This window comes from Clytia hemisphaerica, unplaced genomic scaffold (assembly GCF_902728285.1).
Source record: "Clytia hemisphaerica strain Z4C2 unplaced genomic scaffold, Clytia hemisphaerica genome assembly, whole genome shotgun sequence".
Taxonomy (NCBI): Eukaryota; Metazoa; Cnidaria; class Hydrozoa; order Leptothecata; family Clytiidae; genus Clytia; species Clytia hemisphaerica.
Genome location: NW_027103286.1, coordinates 107,827 through 128,520, shown reverse-complemented (window position 1 = coordinate 128,520; position 20,694 = coordinate 107,827). Strand labels below are relative to the sequence as shown.

General features: G+C 36.5%; 1 protein-coding gene across 1 annotated transcript; it reads left to right on the top strand.

Moving 5' to 3' along the window:
• The first annotated feature begins 993 nt into the window (after positions 1-993).
• LOC136805915 (collagen alpha-1(IV) chain-like) lies at positions 994-19,610 on the top strand. The gene is made up of 22 exons (XM_067062494.1): positions 994-1,100; positions 1,812-1,887; positions 7,299-7,352; positions 7,587-7,631; positions 7,953-8,042; positions 8,357-8,401; positions 8,718-8,780; positions 9,140-9,292; positions 10,094-10,301; positions 10,630-10,793; positions 11,043-11,814; positions 12,126-12,379; positions 12,719-13,109; positions 13,256-13,492; positions 13,732-14,100; positions 14,220-14,768; positions 14,911-15,102; positions 15,715-16,272; positions 16,473-16,774; positions 17,120-17,388; positions 17,693-17,807; positions 18,442-19,610. Exons 1-22 carry the CDS (start codon positions 1,096-1,098, stop codon positions 18,718-18,720), a joined length of 5,190 nt encoding a protein of 1,729 aa, XP_066918595.1. The 5' UTR covers positions 994-1,095; the 3' UTR covers positions 18,721-19,610.
• The last annotated feature ends 1,084 nt before the right edge of the window (positions 19,611-20,694 follow it).

Sequence of the window (20,694 nt, the reverse complement as noted above, 5' to 3'; positions counted from 1 at the left end):
AGCGAGAGATACAATTGAATTGGAGTGTCCCAGCTGGCACACAACGTTGTTCACGATGTCCATATAACGTTAGATGAACGTTGGGGTTCTATCGCTGGATATATCAAATGAATGGTGAATCAAAAGTAAATTTATTACTCTTTGACATCAAATGACATGTTTTAAAGTAGTTTAGATCTTTAAAATACATGTATCATATTTTTAAGCTTCTAAAACCTATTAATAGAATGAACTCATTCATAGAAAATCAAGCTGACAGAAATTTACGCCGATTCACTAATATTCGAATTATCGAGAATTCTATAATTCCTTTTAATAAAAGCAAGACAAAAATGGCGTAAACGAGAATTCGCTATGTTGCTATGGTTACACGATATCTATTGTTTTGACATGTCATTCTTTTCTATTGTTTTATAAAGCCTATTGATTGACGGGACCGACCGGAAAGTGTAATATATTATTATCCTTTGGAAAACCCTTATTTTTCTGAATCTGTAGCTACACTACACACACAGATCATGTTGTTTAGACAGTCACCCCAGTTCATATTTTAACAAATGTGGGTGAGTGTCAGTGTTAAAAAAGAGAAGGGTGACTTTTTTACTCTTTTATATAGTATATCTGTGGTGTGGAGTAGAGAGTAGAAAAAAAAGGAAGGAGTGCATTTACATTCAAAATAAGCAGAGACAATTTGAGTTCATTTCAAAAAAGTCCTCTTTAATAAGTAGAAGGGTTGACGCATATCATGGTGACAGCCTTCTGATATTGACATATAGAAAGAAAAGATTTTAAGAGATTTCAAAAGAAATTTATTCGGGATATACATTGGTTTGCTTTCTACTGTTGTTACCCTCAACCTCGATGGGCTATGTCAAGAAGGGTTACACTTTCGCATTTAGATAAAGTTTGAACTTGATTGTTCGTTTATCCCTGGTTGATTTGGACACTATTTGTGTTAAATTTGTTTTAATTTTATTTTATTGTGCATCGAATAGAAAAAATACAAAAATCACTGAAGTAAATTGGAGTGGATGTATTAAAAGAACTATCTGTTGACAAGAACATAAGCAGGACAGAAAAAAGTTTAGGAAAACGATGGAGTAAGTTTTGATTTTGTTTTCCTTTAGAAAGTTGTTTCGCATGTTCGAAGTTACTTTATATTCCTCTTACAAGACGCAAATACTAAAACTCCCAAATAAAAACTATTTCTTTTTCTTATTGAATGCATTGAGAATAGAAAAAAAGAACTTTACATACAAAGACTTTTCAGTAGAGTCATTAGTAATAAACAATTAGAAATTGATTCTCAACGAGATAACAATAATTAATTAATAAATGTTTCTCTTTGAGAGTTTCTAGTTTTGCGTCTGCAAGAAGAATCACGGAATAACAACGAACAAGTTTTGCAAACTTTTGGACGGGCGATAACATTTAAAAAAGCTCCTAAGCTTTTAACTTATTAACATAAATACTACAAAACGTTTAGTGTCTTAATGTATAATTCTAAATGATTAATAGGAAATATGAAATCAAAATAAATGTACGTTGACTTTAAACAACGGGAAAGATTAAAAATCGCTTATTTTTCTTTCACCCACTGGAAGAGAATTATTAAGCAGTCTAGTCACCCACCAAATATAGCGATGACATTCTAAACAAGCGTCTAGAGCTAATAAAACACGTTTTATTCGGCTATAGTCACCGATTGAGGCTAAGTCCTTTAGGAGTATTTCCCGATGGTCTCTGTGTGTCGCAAATACGAGTAAAATATTAACAATTATCTAAATTCTGACCATTTCCTTTTTTTCCAGTCTGATATCGAGGTCCATCATTTTCGCAGCTATTTTCTTAGCGTTATATCCTGGAAATGCTTCTTCAAATACTCAGGTAAGTCATACGTTATATTAAGGAGATAATAAAAGATGTGTTCTTTTCTTGTGGAGGAGTTGAAAATTTCAGGATTTTTTGTAAAAACATTTGAATAGCTGAACATATGTAAATCGTCTAAGAAATAAATCTGTTCAGAATCGCGAGTCATCAACAACTATTGTCGCATTTGATTCAACCTTGAAACTTTTTTCTTACTTTTTTTTAACGCAAAGAGGATTTTCTTTGATTATCATCAAGATCAGAACGATATCATCGGGTTACATTGAGAAAAAAAGAAGCATTTACAAAATTGTCACCAACAGCCAGATTTTTTATAAAAGTCAACACGGGACAGACTCATATAAATTGTCTACCCTAGTGTCTGAGAAAAAGATTTCATTTTCGGAAAAAAGTTTCTAAAACTGATAGCTACTGTGTGAGTTTTTGGCATATCAAACTGTAAGCCACTCAATAAAAGAATAAGGATAATTTCAAAGTTAATGGAAAATCACCCGCCTAATAGAATCAATATTACAATATCGCGAAGGGTTGCAGATACTCGTTAAAAAAGGACTCGATGGGAAATGTTTTACTTAAAAAACAACAAGTGTTGACATTTTTACAGTTGAAATAGGACCTACTAAAAATCTGTCTTCACTTGAGGAAGAAGTTAAAATCCCCAGTATAAAATTACAAAGGTTCACGACTCTAAATGATAGGTAAAGATAAAATACTGACACAAAAATTCTGCAAAATTATAAGCTTTCAAATGTATGTTAAAAAGTAGAGATTACAAACTTAGGTTTAAATCTTGAAATGAGAAGAAATTCTTAATGGAATAAAGTGGGTGTATCAAAAACCTGAAAAAATGTTTTTAAGAAACCCTTAAGAAAAATTTCGTGGTTGTTAACAAGGGTATAAAGCGGGCTTACAAAAATCTTTTTTTATACAATAATTATTGGTAGCTCATAAAATGTGGTTTGTTTGAGTTACATCTTTCTATTCGACCACTGAGTGTGTTATTACATATAGAATAGAAACAACCCAAAATTGATGAGCTATTAAAGGGTTCGTCTTTACCCATTCTCAAATGAAACTTGAAATTTTGTGGGTGTTTTTGTCCCAACTTTTTACATAAAATATTCTGTTACTGTATGTAAAGTAATACGTAGAAAACACAAGAAGGTGACATCACTTGAACATATTTTTGGAGGAACCACTCCTCTATATACATGATATTCCAAAATTTTGTAAAATTATTCCTCGTTATAAAGAAATTTTGAAAGAAAACACAGGGTTTGGATCAATTTATCCATTTCAATTTATAAAAATATCACCCAGAAAAAAAACCAATATTGATGCCAAAATCAATAGATTTACTGCGAGACAGAAATTACAAAGATAATAATGATGACTTATAATAAAAACACTTAAGGGTGTTGAGTTACTGCTGCTGACATGTGTTGCCTCTTGAAGGAACACCTCACTATGATGAAAACATCTTCTGATGAAAGATAGGAAACAAGGCACTTGAAAAAATAATGATGAAAGATTCTTTTAAAAAAATGTCAAGAGTATGCTCTGAGCTATTTCCTGCTTTGAAAGCAAGTTCACTCAATATTGAGGGGCAACTTTGAACAGCTTTCAACATTTGGAAAGCTCTGTTTTAAGACGGGCGAATGGGTTGATGAGACCTAGTCTTTATATCTAAGTGTCGAGACTTCATGAGTTTTGTATACATGTAATAAAAATAACTCACTTTAACAAAAATCCGATCACCAAAGTATCGTGTTTGCTAAAATTATTTCATAATTACCCTCAGAACTTAAAACATTTGATATTTTTGTGATAAATTTTACATTTAAACAACATACTGTATATGAAATGTTATTATCTGTTGATTCAAAAACAACATATGGATCTTAAGTTTGACGCTCCAAAAATTTTACTTATGAAATGAAAAAGACATAGTCAAAACAAATATAGTCGTTGTTTGAGTCGTTGGTTAGTGTGGGAGAGTAAAAATTTAACTTCCGAGATAAACCCCTGATAGACTGGAAGCTGGAGACTTAAGTGTTTTGTCATTATTTTTGTTGTCATTCTTACTTCCGCTAGTGATGAAATTTTCATGATTTTTCTCCCTCTTCGACTGCTGTGATTCGAATTTTCGATTATTATCAAACCAATGAAAGTCATGAAAGTGCTTAAGGGGCCTCGTGTGAGCAGTTCAATAATATATTTCTACTTCATTTAAAGTCATTAATACTTAAAGTTGAAAATTTTATCAATCAAAACATATTTTTCTGAAATTTTCTGTTTTCTATTATCATTTTGGTTGTTTTCTTGGAAATCCCATGATAAAATTGTGGCCGTTGCATTATGCTTGATCCCTCAGCTAACCTTTTGACTAGCTTCATAGAGAAGGTTTGAAAGGAGGGGTCAGCATAATGATATTTACACGACATTTAACGCAAGCATGCCAAGAAGTTTTAGAGTAAAAAGAACCTCCTCGAAAGTCAATCTTAACAAAGCAAAATTTCAATCAAAAATGTATTACAGTACAGAGATATTGACAATAAGGATATATATACACTTTCTCTCCTTGAGGTCAGATCTCTGATCTTCACCATATATATTTAAAAAAGAGAGAGCAAGCTTTCAGGAATAAGCTGATTATATCTGAATGTTACGAGAGATAATCCAATGAGAAAATGAACTTGACCCTGTGTTTTCCTGGAGGGTTTAAAAAAATATTTGCTATGAATCTACGTCGATGTTTGATCTAGGGCGATTTTATATATTTGATAAAGCAGAAAAATCATTATTTTCGGTGTTTTCATTTCAAGAATGCTCAATTCTAACATTCAATGTGATTTTTGTAAAAAAGCTGTCCTCGTTTTTCTGGGATTCCACTTGAAAATAGTTGAAGGTTTCTTTTCCCGTTGGTGGAAACTTTTAAAGTCTGGGAAGTTGACGGTATGATTAAAGTTGCCACCTGGGAATAATTTTTCTTAGTTTCCTCTAATAGAAATGATCAAAGAGTGCTAAAAAATAAGAGGCCGGATAAAGATTTTCCACTGAAAATAGTAGAAGGCTAGTCATATTCTTTCCCCGTCGGAGAATGGCTAGTAGAAACTTATTCCGGGAGTGATCAATCATATCCAAAATGATGCTATTAAAATATATATCGTACTCCTTTTATGATTCAATTTGAAAATTACCTTCTGGGAGTCATAGTTCTCAGCTCCGTGAGGAAATTTATTAAAGAGTGTTCTGTCTCCAAAAGGGAAGACCGGACAAAGATGACTTCAACAAATTAGAGAGATTGCTATAAATGATCATGTGACTCATTTCTAGATAGTCGCTAATTTTCTTTTGGTAAAAACATTCGACCGGATCTGTGAGGTATAGGGAAATTTGTTAACGGACTTAACACGAACTATGTAATTCATGTTGTCTTAAAAGTTCATTTATTTTCATCCATGTATGATTATGTAGTTCTGATTCACAATAAATTTGCCAGTTATCATTTAGAATCTAAACCACTCGATACAATTAAAATACTGTATAAGTTTGAACAACTTTAGAAACCCTAGAACCGAAATTGACAGTGGAAAAAAATGGGATAGTTTAACAATGACGTCATTTGAAGTATGTCGAATAAAAAGCTGGATTTAATCATGTTTCTTGAAAACTTTAATAATTCCTGTAAAATCCTAAACCAAGAGGTTCCACAGCTACTAGACAGAGAAAAAAAGACCATGGAAAATAGCGATCAAAATTATTTCAGGGGGTTGTCCCTATCTTACCAAAATCCTGTTTGTTTTGAATAAAAAAATGTGTTATTTATCCTAAAGCCACTCAGTTGTGTTAAATTTGATCAATAAAATAATTTTGGGCGAATACTTAAGAAAGATTGATTCTAGCGGGTGACGAGAGAAAATAAACAATGGTAGCCTCTGAGCTGAAAAGTCAAACACCACTGTCTGCAGTGAAAGGGGAGTGGGGAATCTTTTTTCTTTTCTCTTCATTATATTATTTGACAGGGTTTTAGTTTGTTTTTTCAACATCATAGAGGATAACAGGCTTTGGTTTTTTTATTTTCATGGTGGTGTTGAGTTTATTTGTTTTCGACATTTTTGAATTTCCGAGAGAATTTAAAAGGGGTCTTCCCGTATCCCCGTCAAAATTTCTAAAAAAGTTATTGTCACTTCTATTGTCCTCTCTTTATGTTGGTTTCAAAGTTTTTTTTTCTTGTCATACACAAAAAAAATTTTTTTATAAGAAAAAACCTAAAGATAGAGAGGGAGACGTTTGTTTATTCTTTCTTCCTCTAGCTGAGAACTTATTTTGATGATTAATTGTGAAATTTCAATGTTGCGTGAGTTTTATGTGTTCAAAAGCCCGTGTACCGGCTGCTAATTTCTCATGTGATGAAATGTACATACTGTAAAGAAAAAGAGCTTGACTAATAATAATAAGCCTTTTGTTTCAACTCAAGCTGTCACGAACTTTAAACTCTAGCCGTCCTTAAGAGATACTGACTCAGTGCAGTTTATGTATCTGTCATTAATCATGTCAAAGGACGCCATCTTTAGCCCGCAATCTTTCTCAAGCGATACCAACATCCTTTGAACAATGTACCGAGTGTTTCAAAACAAAGTGTACAAGCTCAAATTGAGATTCCGAGAAAACAAGAATCTATTATTTTCAGCATTGAAAAGAGGGAAGGCAGACTTAAATTATGAGCTATGATACATTGCCGTTTAAAAGTTATAAAGAAAATACGAAGTAAATTTCATCCCGAAAACGCCATCATTATAGCAAAAAAATTATTCCTTTGTTACTTTGTCCTAAGTTACAACGGTGTTAGACAAAAACCACATATAAGTAATACTTACAGTTCCCATCAAGCTAATTTGAAAAGGGATGCCCTTAAAGGGACATAAAAGTAGTAAAATGTAAACATTGCGCAAACCACGTGTCATTAAAGAGAACAATTAAAATCACGTGTCCAAAACAAACTTGTAAAATAATTGAAACAATCAAAATCAGCCATATTTGTTTTGATTTTTTATTTTGACATGTGACATTTGTTTTGATTTTGTACCCCGCTGCATACGGTTTGTGTACAAATTTTGTCAGTACTTTTATGTCCCTTTAAAGTTCTTCAAGAATAACTGATAGGTGAATATAACAGGAATAAAAGCCTTTCAAAATAAACCTTCTCTATGTTTACTATGCTTGACCTAGGCGGAGAAAAGAATTAACTTAAAAAGGACAAACGTGATTAAAAGCATACCTTTTACTCGGTACCAGGGTGTATATCACGTATAACGTAGCAATGAATTTTGAAATCTCCGTAGATACTAAATCTGTTTACAGACGCAACATACCTTAATGCCAATTTCTCTTTTTCTCTCTTGTAGTGCGGTGGGTGTGGTGCATGTACCAGTCTATGTGTTGGAAAGAAAGGAGAAAGGGTAAGAATAAAATATAAACTGATTTCTATAAACATTGCGGAAATATAACAAAAATAAGGATCCTGCTTGTCTGGAGAATAAACAAAATATAAGGTAGCCTACGGCAACTTTTATGATGCAATTTTTAATTTCTCATTTGGGAAACCCATCCATTAAATCGACTTGGGAACGGAATGAAACAAATAATTTTTTCAGTACTTTTAAGTAAATATATATATTTTCTATTTATTCTAGGGAGCAGTTGGTATGCCCGGGTTTTCTGGACCACCCGGATTACCAGTAAGTTAATTCTTAACTCCAAAGCTAGTATTTTCTTATTATTATTCAAAGTACAGAATTTTGTTTCAGTGCAGAGTTTCCATAGCTCGAACTTCAATGATTCCAATGTATCTTCAACTTGGAGAAGTTTACAGGTCTCTTCAGATAATAAACCATTATATACAAGCCGATATAACACGAACTTCCCCATAACCTGCCATAACTCGAATAAATTCTAATTCCCTGTGCTTGCTTCGGTATATATTTTGTGCGTAACAATAAAGTAAAATAATGAATGTATGCAAAACTTTTCTATAACCTTCCTACTTTAACGTAATTTAGGGCTTCCCTGGACCTGAAGGACCCACTGGACCACCCGGATCAAAAGGTGTAGCAGGACGTGATGGAGGCAAGGGAATGCCAGGACCAAGGGTAAGTTGAGCTATTACCGCACATCGTTATGTATTTCAAATTCTTAAATTCATGTTGCTGCCTTTTGAAATTCTCAATCTTTAAATAAGCTTTCAAAGGACTTTGTCTTCAAAAAGTTATAGTTGATGCTCTATAATTAGGTTTTCAAGGAGAACTGAGTTTTCATCGAATTATAGAGCATATCGAATGTTGAATTAGCGAACGTTGAATTAGCGAATGTCCACTGTAATTTGTTAAAGTTATTCTTTGAAATTAGAATTTTATTCTTATTTACCGCACTGAAAAAGTTAAAAGATGTTTTGTTTTGTCTCTAGGGACGAGTCGGATCACCAGGTCTTCCCGGTCAACCCGGACGTCATGTAAGTATAGTTAAATCTCAAAATACCGGAAACTTCCGAATTAGAGGACATTGGCAAATTAGAGGATATTTGCTTAATTAGTTAACACTCCAATATGAAGATAGTCACGAAATAGCGAAATCAGCTACTATCTTGTATTCAGTAAAAAAGACTTTCTAGCGTGGGTATATTACAATTACAAGGCCAATCAGAAAATCAGCTTATGGATTCAAGTTGGAATATCCAGTGGGGATAAGTTATATATCATCGCATCGCATGTGATTTCAGCAACAGAAGAAGGTTTAATGGCTTAATTTTGATTTGATTTTGATTATAGGGTCAACCTGGAAACGAAGGTAGACGTGGAGAAGCAGGTATCCCAGGATGCAATGGAACTAAGGTAACAAATTTAAGTTGACTCTCGCTAATTCGAACTCGAACGGGGAATTTACTCGAATTACAAAGAGGTTCGAATTAAAAAAAGTATATTAAGAGGGTTTTTCCTTGACGGGGACTGGGAATAATTTTTAATTATAGAAAGATTCGAATAATAGAAGTTCGAATAAACGAGAGTATACTGTATTGGGAAGTAAATCATCCTGGTTAATTTCAGAAGAAAAGGCAACCCATTGAAGAAATTTTACCTTTGAACCGTGAATTATTTAAAAAAAAAAAATTTTCCTTATGAATGCACCCAAAATGTTATTTTTGGATTTTTCCTGTGATAAACTCAGTTTTCTTTCGTTTCTTGTTCCATAGGGAGACCGTGGACCAGAAGGGCCACGTGGTCGTGATGGACAACAAGGTAATCAAGGTATGGAAGGACCAGAAGGACCTCCAGGAGAGCCAGGAGATTCTACTGCCACTCGATTGAAAGGACAAAAGGGAGAACCAGGAAAATTTGGTCAAGACGTAAGTCCACAAAACGTTGTTTCAACGTTTATCAAATGTTTACAACGTCTATATAACGTTAGATAAACGTTGAAATAAGGTTGTGTGCCAGCTCTGGAAAGGATTAAAGTAAATTTTATTTATGAGCATACCAAGACTCAGATTTTGCCTCTAGAATAAGTCATTTCCCAGACAAATTTAGAGATAAGCAATGGGCTTTTCCAGAAAAAACCGTTCATCCGCTGTTGAGGAGGTCCAACCTTTTGTGACCTACCCCCTTGGAATTCCAGGCAATTTCAGGATCATACCCTTCTGGAATTCCGAATTTTTACAAATTTTCAATCATTACACCCTTGGAATTCCGCTTATTTTTGACGGATTTTCGTCTACCCTTATGGAATTCCACTGCATTTCAAACCTTACCCCCTTGGGTTCTGGAAAAGCCCAATACTCAAGCTCAAAATGTATGTTGCTTTTAACCAAATCGAATCAGTATCAATCAATCAATAGAGCTTTTCTTAAATTCTCTCACGAACATCACTTGCCTCATATTCGAACAATTACCATGGTGATTATGTCCCTTGAGACATTAAATGTTTGTTTTATAAATAGAAAGTAGTTTTAATAAAATCCACTGGTAGATAAATACCATGGCAATAATTTCAAACGAGGTGAGTGATGTTCGTGACGTAATTTATGAAAAGGTCTATACCATCCTTAAAGTAAACCAAACACTGTGAGAGCTGTTTCATCGAAAGGTTTCCCCAAGATTTCAACTCAGAGGATAATCTTATAAAAATCTCTCACATATTTATCTATCAGGGACCTAAAGGAGATGGTGGAGAGAAAGGATCAAAAGGAGAATCTGGTAGAGATGGTAAACAAGGTCTTCGTGGATTGAAAGGTCAAAAAGGAGCTCGTGGTGATTCTAACGTGACCATCGTTGGACAACGTGGTGATAAAGGACTAAAAGGTTTACAAGGACCTCCTGGACAAGCTTGCAAAGGATCTGGTGGCGAATTTGCTAAAGGTAAGTGACATACAAGAATCTATTGTTTGAGAAAGACCATTTGGGGGGGGGGCTTTCCCTTTTTTGTCTCAGATTCACCAACCTACCTATTAGGATCGAAATTGAAGGCTTTTTATACTAATTTTGATATATGGTCCTCTAAGTAATCAAAAAAAAAACAATCGAAAGACTGTCAAAAGTCTTCAATTACTGCCACTAAATAATTATCTTATAGATTTTCTCTTCCCGATTGGAGTGCTCATTTATACTGTAATACGATTTACTTAACAGAAACAGTACTTTCTCTGCCAATGCTGCTGGCTCTAAAATATTTATTTTTTCAATCTAGGAGCCGCTAACATCATCCAAGGACCCAAGGGAGACCAAGGAGTTCAAGGAGATAAAGGAGATGCTGGACAACGTGGAGAATCTGGTAAACCTGGAGAACGTGGTGACAAAGGTAGCCAAGGATCCAAAGGAGACAAAGGAGACCAAGGACGAGATGGACCATCTGTAAGTAATAGATAAATATTGATTCGATTGCTGCAAAAAGTGTTTGACTTAGGAAAAAATACTAACCGCTAGTGATATGAAACGGCTTTAGACTCCATTTTTATCATTGCAGAGTTTTAAGAATAAAAATATAATTCTAAGACTCAAATATACTATAATCACGAAGTACATCAATATTATTCAACAAACTCTATTGAAGAAGTTGAAATTGAAATTCAACCACAAATTAATAATCATCGGATATTTTAGGGACCAACTGGAATGAAAGGAACCCAAGGTTTACAAGGACCTGATGGTGAAAAAGGAGAAAAAGGATCTACAGGCCGTGATGGAAGAGATGGATTAAAGGGAGAACCAGGAAAGGCTGGACTCAACGGAGTTGAGGGAGAAAAAGGAGAACAAGGAGAAAATGTCCAAGGATTACCAGGAAAAGACGGAGAGAAAGGAGATCGTGGAAAAGATGGTCAACCTGGAGAAGATGGACCAGCTGGACCACAAGGAGCCGCCGGACCTAAAGGATCTGCTGGCCCCGTTGGACCAAAAGGATTTAAGGGAGAGGCAGGACCAATTGGACCAGAAGGTACAGCTGGAAAACCAGGAGAACCAGGAATGAAAGGACCTATTGGGCCAAGTGGAGAAAAAGGAGACTTTGGAATAAAAGGAGAACCAGGAAGACCCGGAACCAGCGTAAAGGGACCACCAGGAATGGATGGAGAGCCAGGACCTATTGGAGAACCAGGAAAACAAGGTAACCGAGGTTTCCCAGGACAACCTGGTCCACCAGGAAAAGTCACCGATAGTGAAGGAAATGAAATCTTAGTTGGTGATCAAGGAGAACCAGGAGCCCAAGGAGAAGCAGGTGTTCAAGGACCTGCTGGACCACCAGGAACTCGTGGACCAAAAGGAGAAGATTGTAAGACTTGCCCACCAGGACCACAAGGAGAAAAGGGATTGCCAGGACAAGCTGGTTTGAATGGTGCTGATGGAGAAAAAGGAGAAAAAGGACAACTTGGAGAACCAGGTAAGATTTTATTCTTTAATATAAGTATACCTATAATATAAGTTACACAGTTTTACTAATGAATAAGAGAAACTGGAGCAGGCCTTAGAAGACTTTAGGGGTCACGGGTCAATGTTGTAATGACAATTACTTTCAGCGAAATGTCATCTCATATGATTTTAGAAAGGCTACCTTGTCTAAAGTCATGCGAAATGACTGATTTCAAATATATATAGTGAAGATATATGTACTCTGGTTAAAAAAGTGATATTCATTTACCATTACATGAATTGATTTGTTTTATCATGAATTGAATATTTTATTCTCATTAGGTGTTGCTGGAAGCCGTGGAGATCCTGGGGCTCGTGGTGACCAGGGCCAACAAGGAGAACAAGGAGGAAAAGGAGAACGTGGAGTCCGTGGCAAAGATGGACCAGCTGGTAATGATATTGTTGTCCGTGGTGATCGTGGTGAGAAAGGAGAAGCTGGTAAAGCTGGACAAGATGGCGCTATCGGATTCCAGGGCGAACAAGGAGCTGCTGGAGAACCAGGACCAAGAGGACCAGCTGGCGCTGATGGATTACAAGTAAGTATGAAGAAATTGCCAGTATTGTGTTGCAATTCATTTCTTTGCATCTATTAACTTTTCTGACGGCTTCGAAAAACTTTTTTCCATAGAAAAGGCTTTCATTTTGTTGAAAAAGTAACAAAACTTTGAATCATGATTTACAAGGACTGACAAAGCTTGGGTTGGAAGAATTGGAGAGAGTGATGGTCGACAGTTAGCTGTGGAGGGAGGGCTATCGTTTATTTCCGACCTAGGTCTTCACAGACCTAGATAGACGGATAATGGTAATGATGACTGCAAAGGAATTTGATGTATGGTAATATTCAAAATTTAACTTAATATTTTCATAACTCTTAGGGATCACCCGGAGACCGTGGAGCACCAGGAGTCAGTGGAATCGCTGGATTCGATGGTGACAAAGGAGCTAAAGGAGAAAAAGGAAGTGGATTAAGAGGATTCAAAGGAGAACGTGGACCCCAAGGAGCCGAAGGACCACAAGGTCCCCGAGGACCATTTGGAGAACAAGGAGAAAAGGGAGAACCTTTCCCAACTATGTTGAAAGGTGACCAAGGGCCAAAAGGTAATCCTGGACCACGAGGACCCTCAGGAGCCGCAGGACCACAAGGAGAGTCAGGTCCACAAGGATTCCAAGGAGAAATTGGACCACGTGGTGAGCCAGGAAGTGGAGAAAAAGGAGAACGGGGAGAACCAGGTCAAAGAGGAGAAGCAGGACAAGTCGGAGAAGTTGGTAAGTTGGAACATCAAAGATGGCTAAAGATCCATTTTATCGGTTCAATTATCCTGATTTTCTTGATTTGTTCATTTTGATGTAAACAAATTTAACAGCATTTTTGGTCTCTATATATGATCTTCGTAACATTATTTCGACTATAGGCAAAGATGGTATCGACGGAGAACGTGGACCTAAGGGAGAACCAGGACAAGACGGACCACCAGGACCAGCCAGTGGAACCCCAGGAAAAAAGGGAGATAAAGGAGATCTTGGACCAGCTGGACGTGATGGTCCACCAGGAAACTCTGCACCAAAAGGAGAACCAGGTCAAGATGGTTTCGATGGTGAGAAAGGAGAACCAGGACCTAAGGGAGAGGCAGGATCACCAGGAACTTCAGGTATAGAAATCTTTTGAAATTTTTAAAATTTACTTTTCCATAATAGCCATTATTCAGTTTTTGCATGGAATCTACTTTTACAAATCACGCCGCTTTCGCAACCTTTCATTTGCAGATTAGTTTGAAACAAACGTTCAAGTTTTCTTTATAGGATTACGGAGGATAAAGTGCTCTTTACTGCTTGGCAGTCATAAACATCATTTGAAACGTATGAAAATTAATCTGTGTTTTGAATCTAGGTGGCCGTGGACCAACTGGAAACGATGGATTAAGAGGAGAAAAGGGAGACGCTGGAGAATCATCCATTGGACAAAAGGGAGAACCAGGACCAGATGGACAAAAGGGAGAACGCGGAGATAATGGACGAGATGGAGCTCCTGGAGAAGGAATCCCTGGAGAACAAGGAGTTAAAGGAACAAAAGGAGATTCTATCCGTGGTGCTGATGGACAAAAAGGAGATAAGGGTATCGAAGGTATCCGTGGTCCAGCAGGAAAACCTGGGTACAAAGGTGAATCAGGAAACCCAGGAAAGGATGGTGAGAAAGGAGAACGAGGAGAAGATGGTCTTGGAGGAAGCAAGGGAGAACCAGGAAAAGATGGACCAGAAGGTATGGCTTTATTATTCATTTATTGCGAATTGTGAGATTAACTTTAAATAGGGAGATTGTTGGGGAACAAACTCTTAATACGAGTCAGATGTTTCTATAGCTTATACTTTAATATTTAGGACCATTGGGACCTCTCGGAGACAAAGGAACAAAGGGAGATCCAGGATTTATTGGACAGAAAGGAACAAAGGGAGACTCTGGCCCACGTGGTAAACCAGGAGCAACTAGCAATGTTGTAGGTCCAAAGGGTAACCGTGGTCCACCAGGCTCTAAAGGAGAGCCAGGACGTGAAGGAGAGAAAGGTAACGAAGGTTTAGCTGGACCTAAAGGAAACCCAGGAGTTGGTAGCGAGAAAGGAGAAAAGGGAGGACGTGGAACCGGTGGTGAGCCAGGAACTAAAGGAGTCAAAGGAGAACGTGGATTACAAGGACGACCAGGAGCTATTGGACCAGTTGGACCTAAAGGTGATCAAGGAGAGGAAGGGCCAAAAGGATCTATGGGAGACCCAGGACGACAGGGACGTGATGGTAAAGTTGGTGAACCAGGACCTGGCGGACCTAAGGGAGATACTGGATTTGCTGGAGAACCAGGATCTAAAGGTGAAGTTGGACCTCGTGGAGAGAAAGGAAGCCGCGGATTACCACTCAAAGGAGAACGTGGACCACCAGGTAATTTAAATTCTAAATTTTAAGGAACTTTGTTTGTTCCAATTTATTAAGAAAAAATCCAAAATGTCCAGTGTCCAAAATCTAAAGTTTGGTCGATTTCCATAGAGACATTGTTTTAATTTTGAATTATTTTATATTTCAGGCAAACCTGGACCAACTGGGCCCGCTGGACCTCCAGGAAAAGATTATATTATTAAGGCCGGTGAATTACCAGTTGGACAATTGATCAATAAAGGAGACCCAGGACCAGCTGGATCCAAGGGAGAACCAGGGGCAGATGGAAAAAAAGGTACACAAGGACAAAGGGGATTGATTGGACCAAGAGGAGAATCTGGTAAGGAAACCTTTTCCGTCTGAAATCTTTTCTTTTTAGTTAAAATCTTTTTTCTATGTGCTTCATTTTGCCTGTTGAAACAATGACAACTATTGTAAACATTGTTTTAAAAATTACCTTATTGTTACCCCTATTATTACCCCTTCAGTCTTCAAGTGTTACTTTTATAAACAAAAAGTAAACTTTCCATGAACTCTTCTATCGACCAATTACCATAGTAAAAACCTGAAGATTACGTAAGCATTTCTCACCTATCGAAAAATAGTCTATACTAGACGTCACGGCTTTTTTTCTACGCTGTAACGTCTATTCCACTTTGCGACTTTTTCGAATGTTTTGAGCCCAGGGCTCCAAACATTCGATTTTTGACGTCACTTTAAACGTTTGAAGCTCCTGCAGTATCAAAAAATCGAACTTGCGTCAAAACACTTGAAAGGCTTCTATTTTTCGAAAATCGTCAAAGTGGTTTTCGAAAATCGTCAAAGTGGAACTCGCTAAGAAACGGGATGAAAAATCCCGGCTTTTGGCGAGGTGCTCGCTAATCGAAAAAGGGAATTTATTCCTTTGAAAGGGATTATTTGTTAGTGACGCATAAATTTTCTTTTTACCCAGGAGTCCGTGGTGATGCTGGAGGTAAAGGACCAAGAGGAGATGCCGGAGTTGATGGAGAAAAAGGAGACATAGGAAGCAAAGGATCAAAGGGAGAACCAGGGCGTGATGGACCCGTTGGAGCTAAAGGAGAAGTAGGGTCTGAAGGAGAAAAGGGAGAACGCGGACCAATTGGTCCACAAGGTCAAGAAGGTCCAGCTGGTATCCAAGGTTATAAGGGACAAAAGGGAGATGTTGGTAAAGAAGGACCCGTCGGACCACCATGCCCAATGGGAGAAGGACAAAAAGGAGACCGTGGAGGCAAAGGAAACCGTGGACCAAAGGGATTTAAGGGAGAACCCGGACCAGTTGGACAATCCAAAGAACCAGGACCAAAAGGAGCTGCTGGAGAACCAGGAGATGAAGGTCAAAAGGGTGTTAAAGGAGATGTCGGACCAATTGGACCTGCTGGTGAAACTGGACCGCGTGGTTTACAAGGAGAACGTGGAGATATTGGACAAAAGGGAGAACCAGGCAAAGAAGGATCCAAAGGAGACCGTGGACCAGCTGGAGTTGGTACTGGTAAGTTGTGTTGAACTTTTACTTTTACTGCTGTAAAGCCTCATTACTTGATCTGACTTTGATGTCCTTTAATTATTTAACGCCTTGTTTTACTTTGGGTTTTGAAAAAGATTACTATACTATGGAACTAAAAAGCTCCAAGTGTGACTTAAAATAATGGAATCATAATAATCACTTTGCATCCCTTCTTCAAACATCAGGCGAAAAAGGACAAAAGGGAGAAAAAGGTCTTCAAGGTCTAACCGGTTTAGTCGGAGACCAAGGAGAAAAAGGAGATAAAGGAAGTCAAGGACCTAAAGGCGTCAAAGGTGACCAAGGACCTCAAGGAGATATTGGACCTAATGGATTGAATGGAGATCCAGGACCAATTGGTAAACAAGGAGCCCAAGGTGCTAAAGGAAACCTAGGACCCATTGGTGGTGACGGACCTCCAGGACCACCAGGAAAATCTGGATCATCGGATTTCGGATTCCCATTGGTCATTCACAGTCAATCTACCAACGTAAGTGTTTTGATAGATTCGGAAAAAAATTAAAATGTCAAAATCAGATATAAAGACTAGAAACCAGTCTAGATTGCGGTCGAATATATTTTTGTTTTCAAACTAAACCTTTCAAAAATTGTTCCGTGAATTGCGACTTCGATTATAGATTTACCATTGATTAGTCGACTTAACAAGTTTAAACATATAGTTGCAAAGAAGATGAATATCAATCAAATAGAGTCAAATTTCTTGTATTCTTCTTTGATAGGAAAGCATCCCCAGAAACTGAATCTCTGAGAAATCTCTTACATAGAAAACAATGGTCAACTAATTCTTAAAATCGTCTATTATTTACTTATTTAGGTACCAGACTGTCCACAAAACTACAACAAATTATGGGACGGATACAGTTTCTTATACGCTCAAGGAAACGAACGTGCTTTCGGTCAAGATCTTGGCAAACCTGGATCCTGTTTATCTCGATTCTCCACAATGCCATTCATGTTCTGTGATTTACAAAACCAATGTACTGTAGCCTCCAGAAACGATTATTCTTTCTGGCTGAGCACACCTGAACCAGCCTCCATGATGGCACCTGCTAAGGGACCAGAAGTTAGACCATACATCTCAAGGTATGATTTTATACTCGATGATTTTTTGAAGTGTAAGAGTTCTATTAAGCTATTTTCCCGCACCTATGTGTTCTTGGAAGCGATATCCAAGGATATGGATCTACGTCAACAATGATCAAATATACTCTTCATAGGAGATTAAACAAGCGGGTTGCTAATTTGAAAGCGTATCACGAAACTACCTTGTAATGGCGGGAACACTATGTACCCGAAAGTAAAGATAATTTTTGACCGAGATATTGTCTCAAAAACCAGTGATATTACATTGCTTTAATTTTCTCTCCTTTATTTCTCTCCTCGATAGATGTTCAGTATGTCAAGCACCAGCCAATGTTATGGCAGTTCACAGTCAAAGTAGCACCATTCCATCATGCCCAGCTGGATGGAACGGCTTATGGAGAGGATGGTCTTTCCTTATGGTAAGTTTTCAATTTTTCACAAGTCTAGTATGCTAGACGACTTAACTCAGACATAGTAGAAAATAAACAAAAAAAGATAGGAAGTTACAAATTGTAGACTTAAACTGTATTATATCCCGTAACAATTAGCGTATTATCATATAACACCAACATTACTGTATTACATGGATTATAAAAGACTCCAGTTTAAGTTTTCACCTTCTTAGGTGGACTGCTTTAAGGAAGTTTGTGTCTAGTTATAACGACTCTTTTCAATTCAGAAACTTAAAAACTTGATACTTTACAGGACTCTGAACTCTCTAGGAGCTCTAAGCTCCCTTTAGAAAACTTTCAAACGGTCAGAAATTTTGAATTTATATCTGTAACTATGAAACCAAAACAAACTGTGATCAGCCATCTATGACAAAAGCTCTTTTCTTGCATTGTCACACCTCTCAACTCGTTAAAAAAGCCACTACCTCTATTCCTCTTACCAATCTCCACACTCTGTTCCAAGCTTTCTTGATCGAAGATTACTTTCAACTTCTCTTAAAAACAATTTCTTGAAATCAAGGTCTTGCACAAAACTCTCTACAAAAGCTTCATTACCAATGTATTCTATCCTGACAAAAATAATTTTTTCTTTGCTCTATAGTACAATTCTGCCGGTGCAGAAGGAGCAGGACAACTTTTATCATCATCTGGATCCTGTTTACAAGAATTCCGTGTCAATCCATACATCGAATGTCACGGTCGTGGAACATGTCATTACTTTGGTCCAACACTTAGTTTCTGGTTGAGCACTATAGACGAACAAAGTCAATTCTCTGTACCACAATCTGAAACAATCAAATCTGGTCGTCTACGTGAAAGAGTCAGTCGTTGCCAAGTCTGTGTTAAGGACGTTTCACAACCAGACAATAACTCGCCTTGAACATAATTTTCACTGACATTATATTATTTTTACCAATTCTAAAAGACAATTTTAACAACATTGCGCAGGAGGAAAAGGAAAAGAAGCAAAAAGAAGATTTTGGCTGAAACATCTGGTTAAAAGACTAATTCTGACCAAATTGTTATGGAAATGGAGGAATGGACTAGGAGTAAATTTCTAGTTCCTTTTGTTTTCAAATAGGCGGGAAAAAAGCGTTAGAATATTTTAAATACCAGCTTTAAAATATGTTAGGACTGATGATATTCTAGTTGGCATGGAAAAAATGATCACGTCAGTGTTAAGTAATGCTTATTATTTAAGATTAATGAGATCAATTAAGTATGGTTTAAATCGTTAATTGTAAGAAATCTCGAAATAGGTATTGTAGGGACGGGGAAAAATTGTATCCTTTTTTAGATAGAGTTATTTAACAAAGACGTGAGAATCTTTTTAAGAAATCAATTTTCAAGAATATTTCAAAGAACTACTTTCATTATTCGAAAAACCCTTCTAGTTATTTCTAGTTACTTAGAACCCGCTGTGAGTCATTTAAAAAATTAATATATCTTCTCTTTTGTTTTTCTGTTTTTTATATTTTTATCCATTATTTTTTGGATGGATGACGATTTTTGGTAATTTTTTTTTTCAAAAATTTGTTTTTTTTTGTATTTATGAAAAATTTAACTATTTTATCGTGCTATTTTTTTTTTAGAAGATAGAGTTTTTTTTATAGTGAAAGTGAAGACAAAAGGGTTTAGTAAGCTAAATGAAAAAAACTTTGAATATTATTTTATCAAAGTTATAGTCATGAAATTTTCAAAAAATTTAGCAAACCTAAAATTGCCTAAATGTATATATAACGAAATATAACATATAAAAATTCTAGTAAATTTAATAGCTTTCTGAATCATTTAGTTCTCAAAGTCTGCCTGGGAAAATAGATTTAAAGAGGAAAATATCAAAAGAAATCGAAATTTTTCACCCTTGGACTAAAAAATATCAACCTAATATTTAGGTTTGGATGGGGTGGGGCTACTTATAAATTTTAGAGAAAAAAATCGAAACTTTCTTGTTTTGCCCTGATTATTCTATATAATCCTCTTTGTCAGAGGCAAGTATTGTTAAATTACTTTTGAATTTTTTGAATGAGTTATCTGCAAAATATTCTTCCTCTGACTCCGACCTACGTTAACATTTGTGACTTGTTATTTAACTGGTTCGGCCTTCAAACAAAATCTTGGATAACTGACATTGTTGCTGTATGGTCTCCACAGGTCCGGTTAATATCATGGTAAATAATTTACGAAAAGGAACAGTCAGTCTTCTTGATGTCATTCCATGCGGAAAAAGACCACCTGTGTAAGCTGATTGACACACTTGCAGTGTTTGTTTACAAACTAAACCTCTTTCAATGGAGAGAGACACCCCCTCTCACAGACCCGCAACCCGGTAGGATTCTTTCATTCAGTGGAGATAAAAATAACGGACTAAAACTCGATGGGGATTTATTATTTCCACATATTTTATGGCTAGGTATTTGAATTCTTTAGTTTTCAAGTCAGAAAATCCAGTGGGGATAGGAAAAATAGCCCATTATTTTCAGTGAGGATTGGTTTATTTGATTATTTTCAATGGGTACTAAAATTGGAGGATAATTTTCCACCGAAGACGATATTTTGGCCAATTTTTCCAATGGGAAGGGGTCCCTGTGGGTCTGTGAGAAAGGGGGTGTGCAGAGGAAAGATATCCTGATGGGCATTTACATACCAAACTTCATCTATTAGATCAAAAATTATGCCGAAATTAAAAAAAAAAAAAATCGGCCCAATAAAGTCTAAAAATATTGTTTTCAGCATTTTTTATTTCCGAAGCCTAGGATTAATAGACAGTTATGGAGAACAGCAGACCCCGTGTATTTTTCATAATCTGATGTATACAATTTGAGTTTGAGTAAAGAAAACGATTTAGTTTAAT

Excerpts from the sequence above, each read along its gene's own strand:
- LOC136805915 (XM_067062494.1), top strand. Across the intron at positions 12,380-12,718 it reads CTGGCGCTGATGGATTACAA|GGATCACCCGGAGACCGTGG; the intron begins GTAAGTATGAAG and ends CATAACTCTTAG. Across the intron at positions 14,101-14,219 it reads AGGAAAAGATGGACCAGAAG|GACCATTGGGACCTCTCGGA; the intron begins GTATGGCTTTAT and ends TTTAATATTTAG.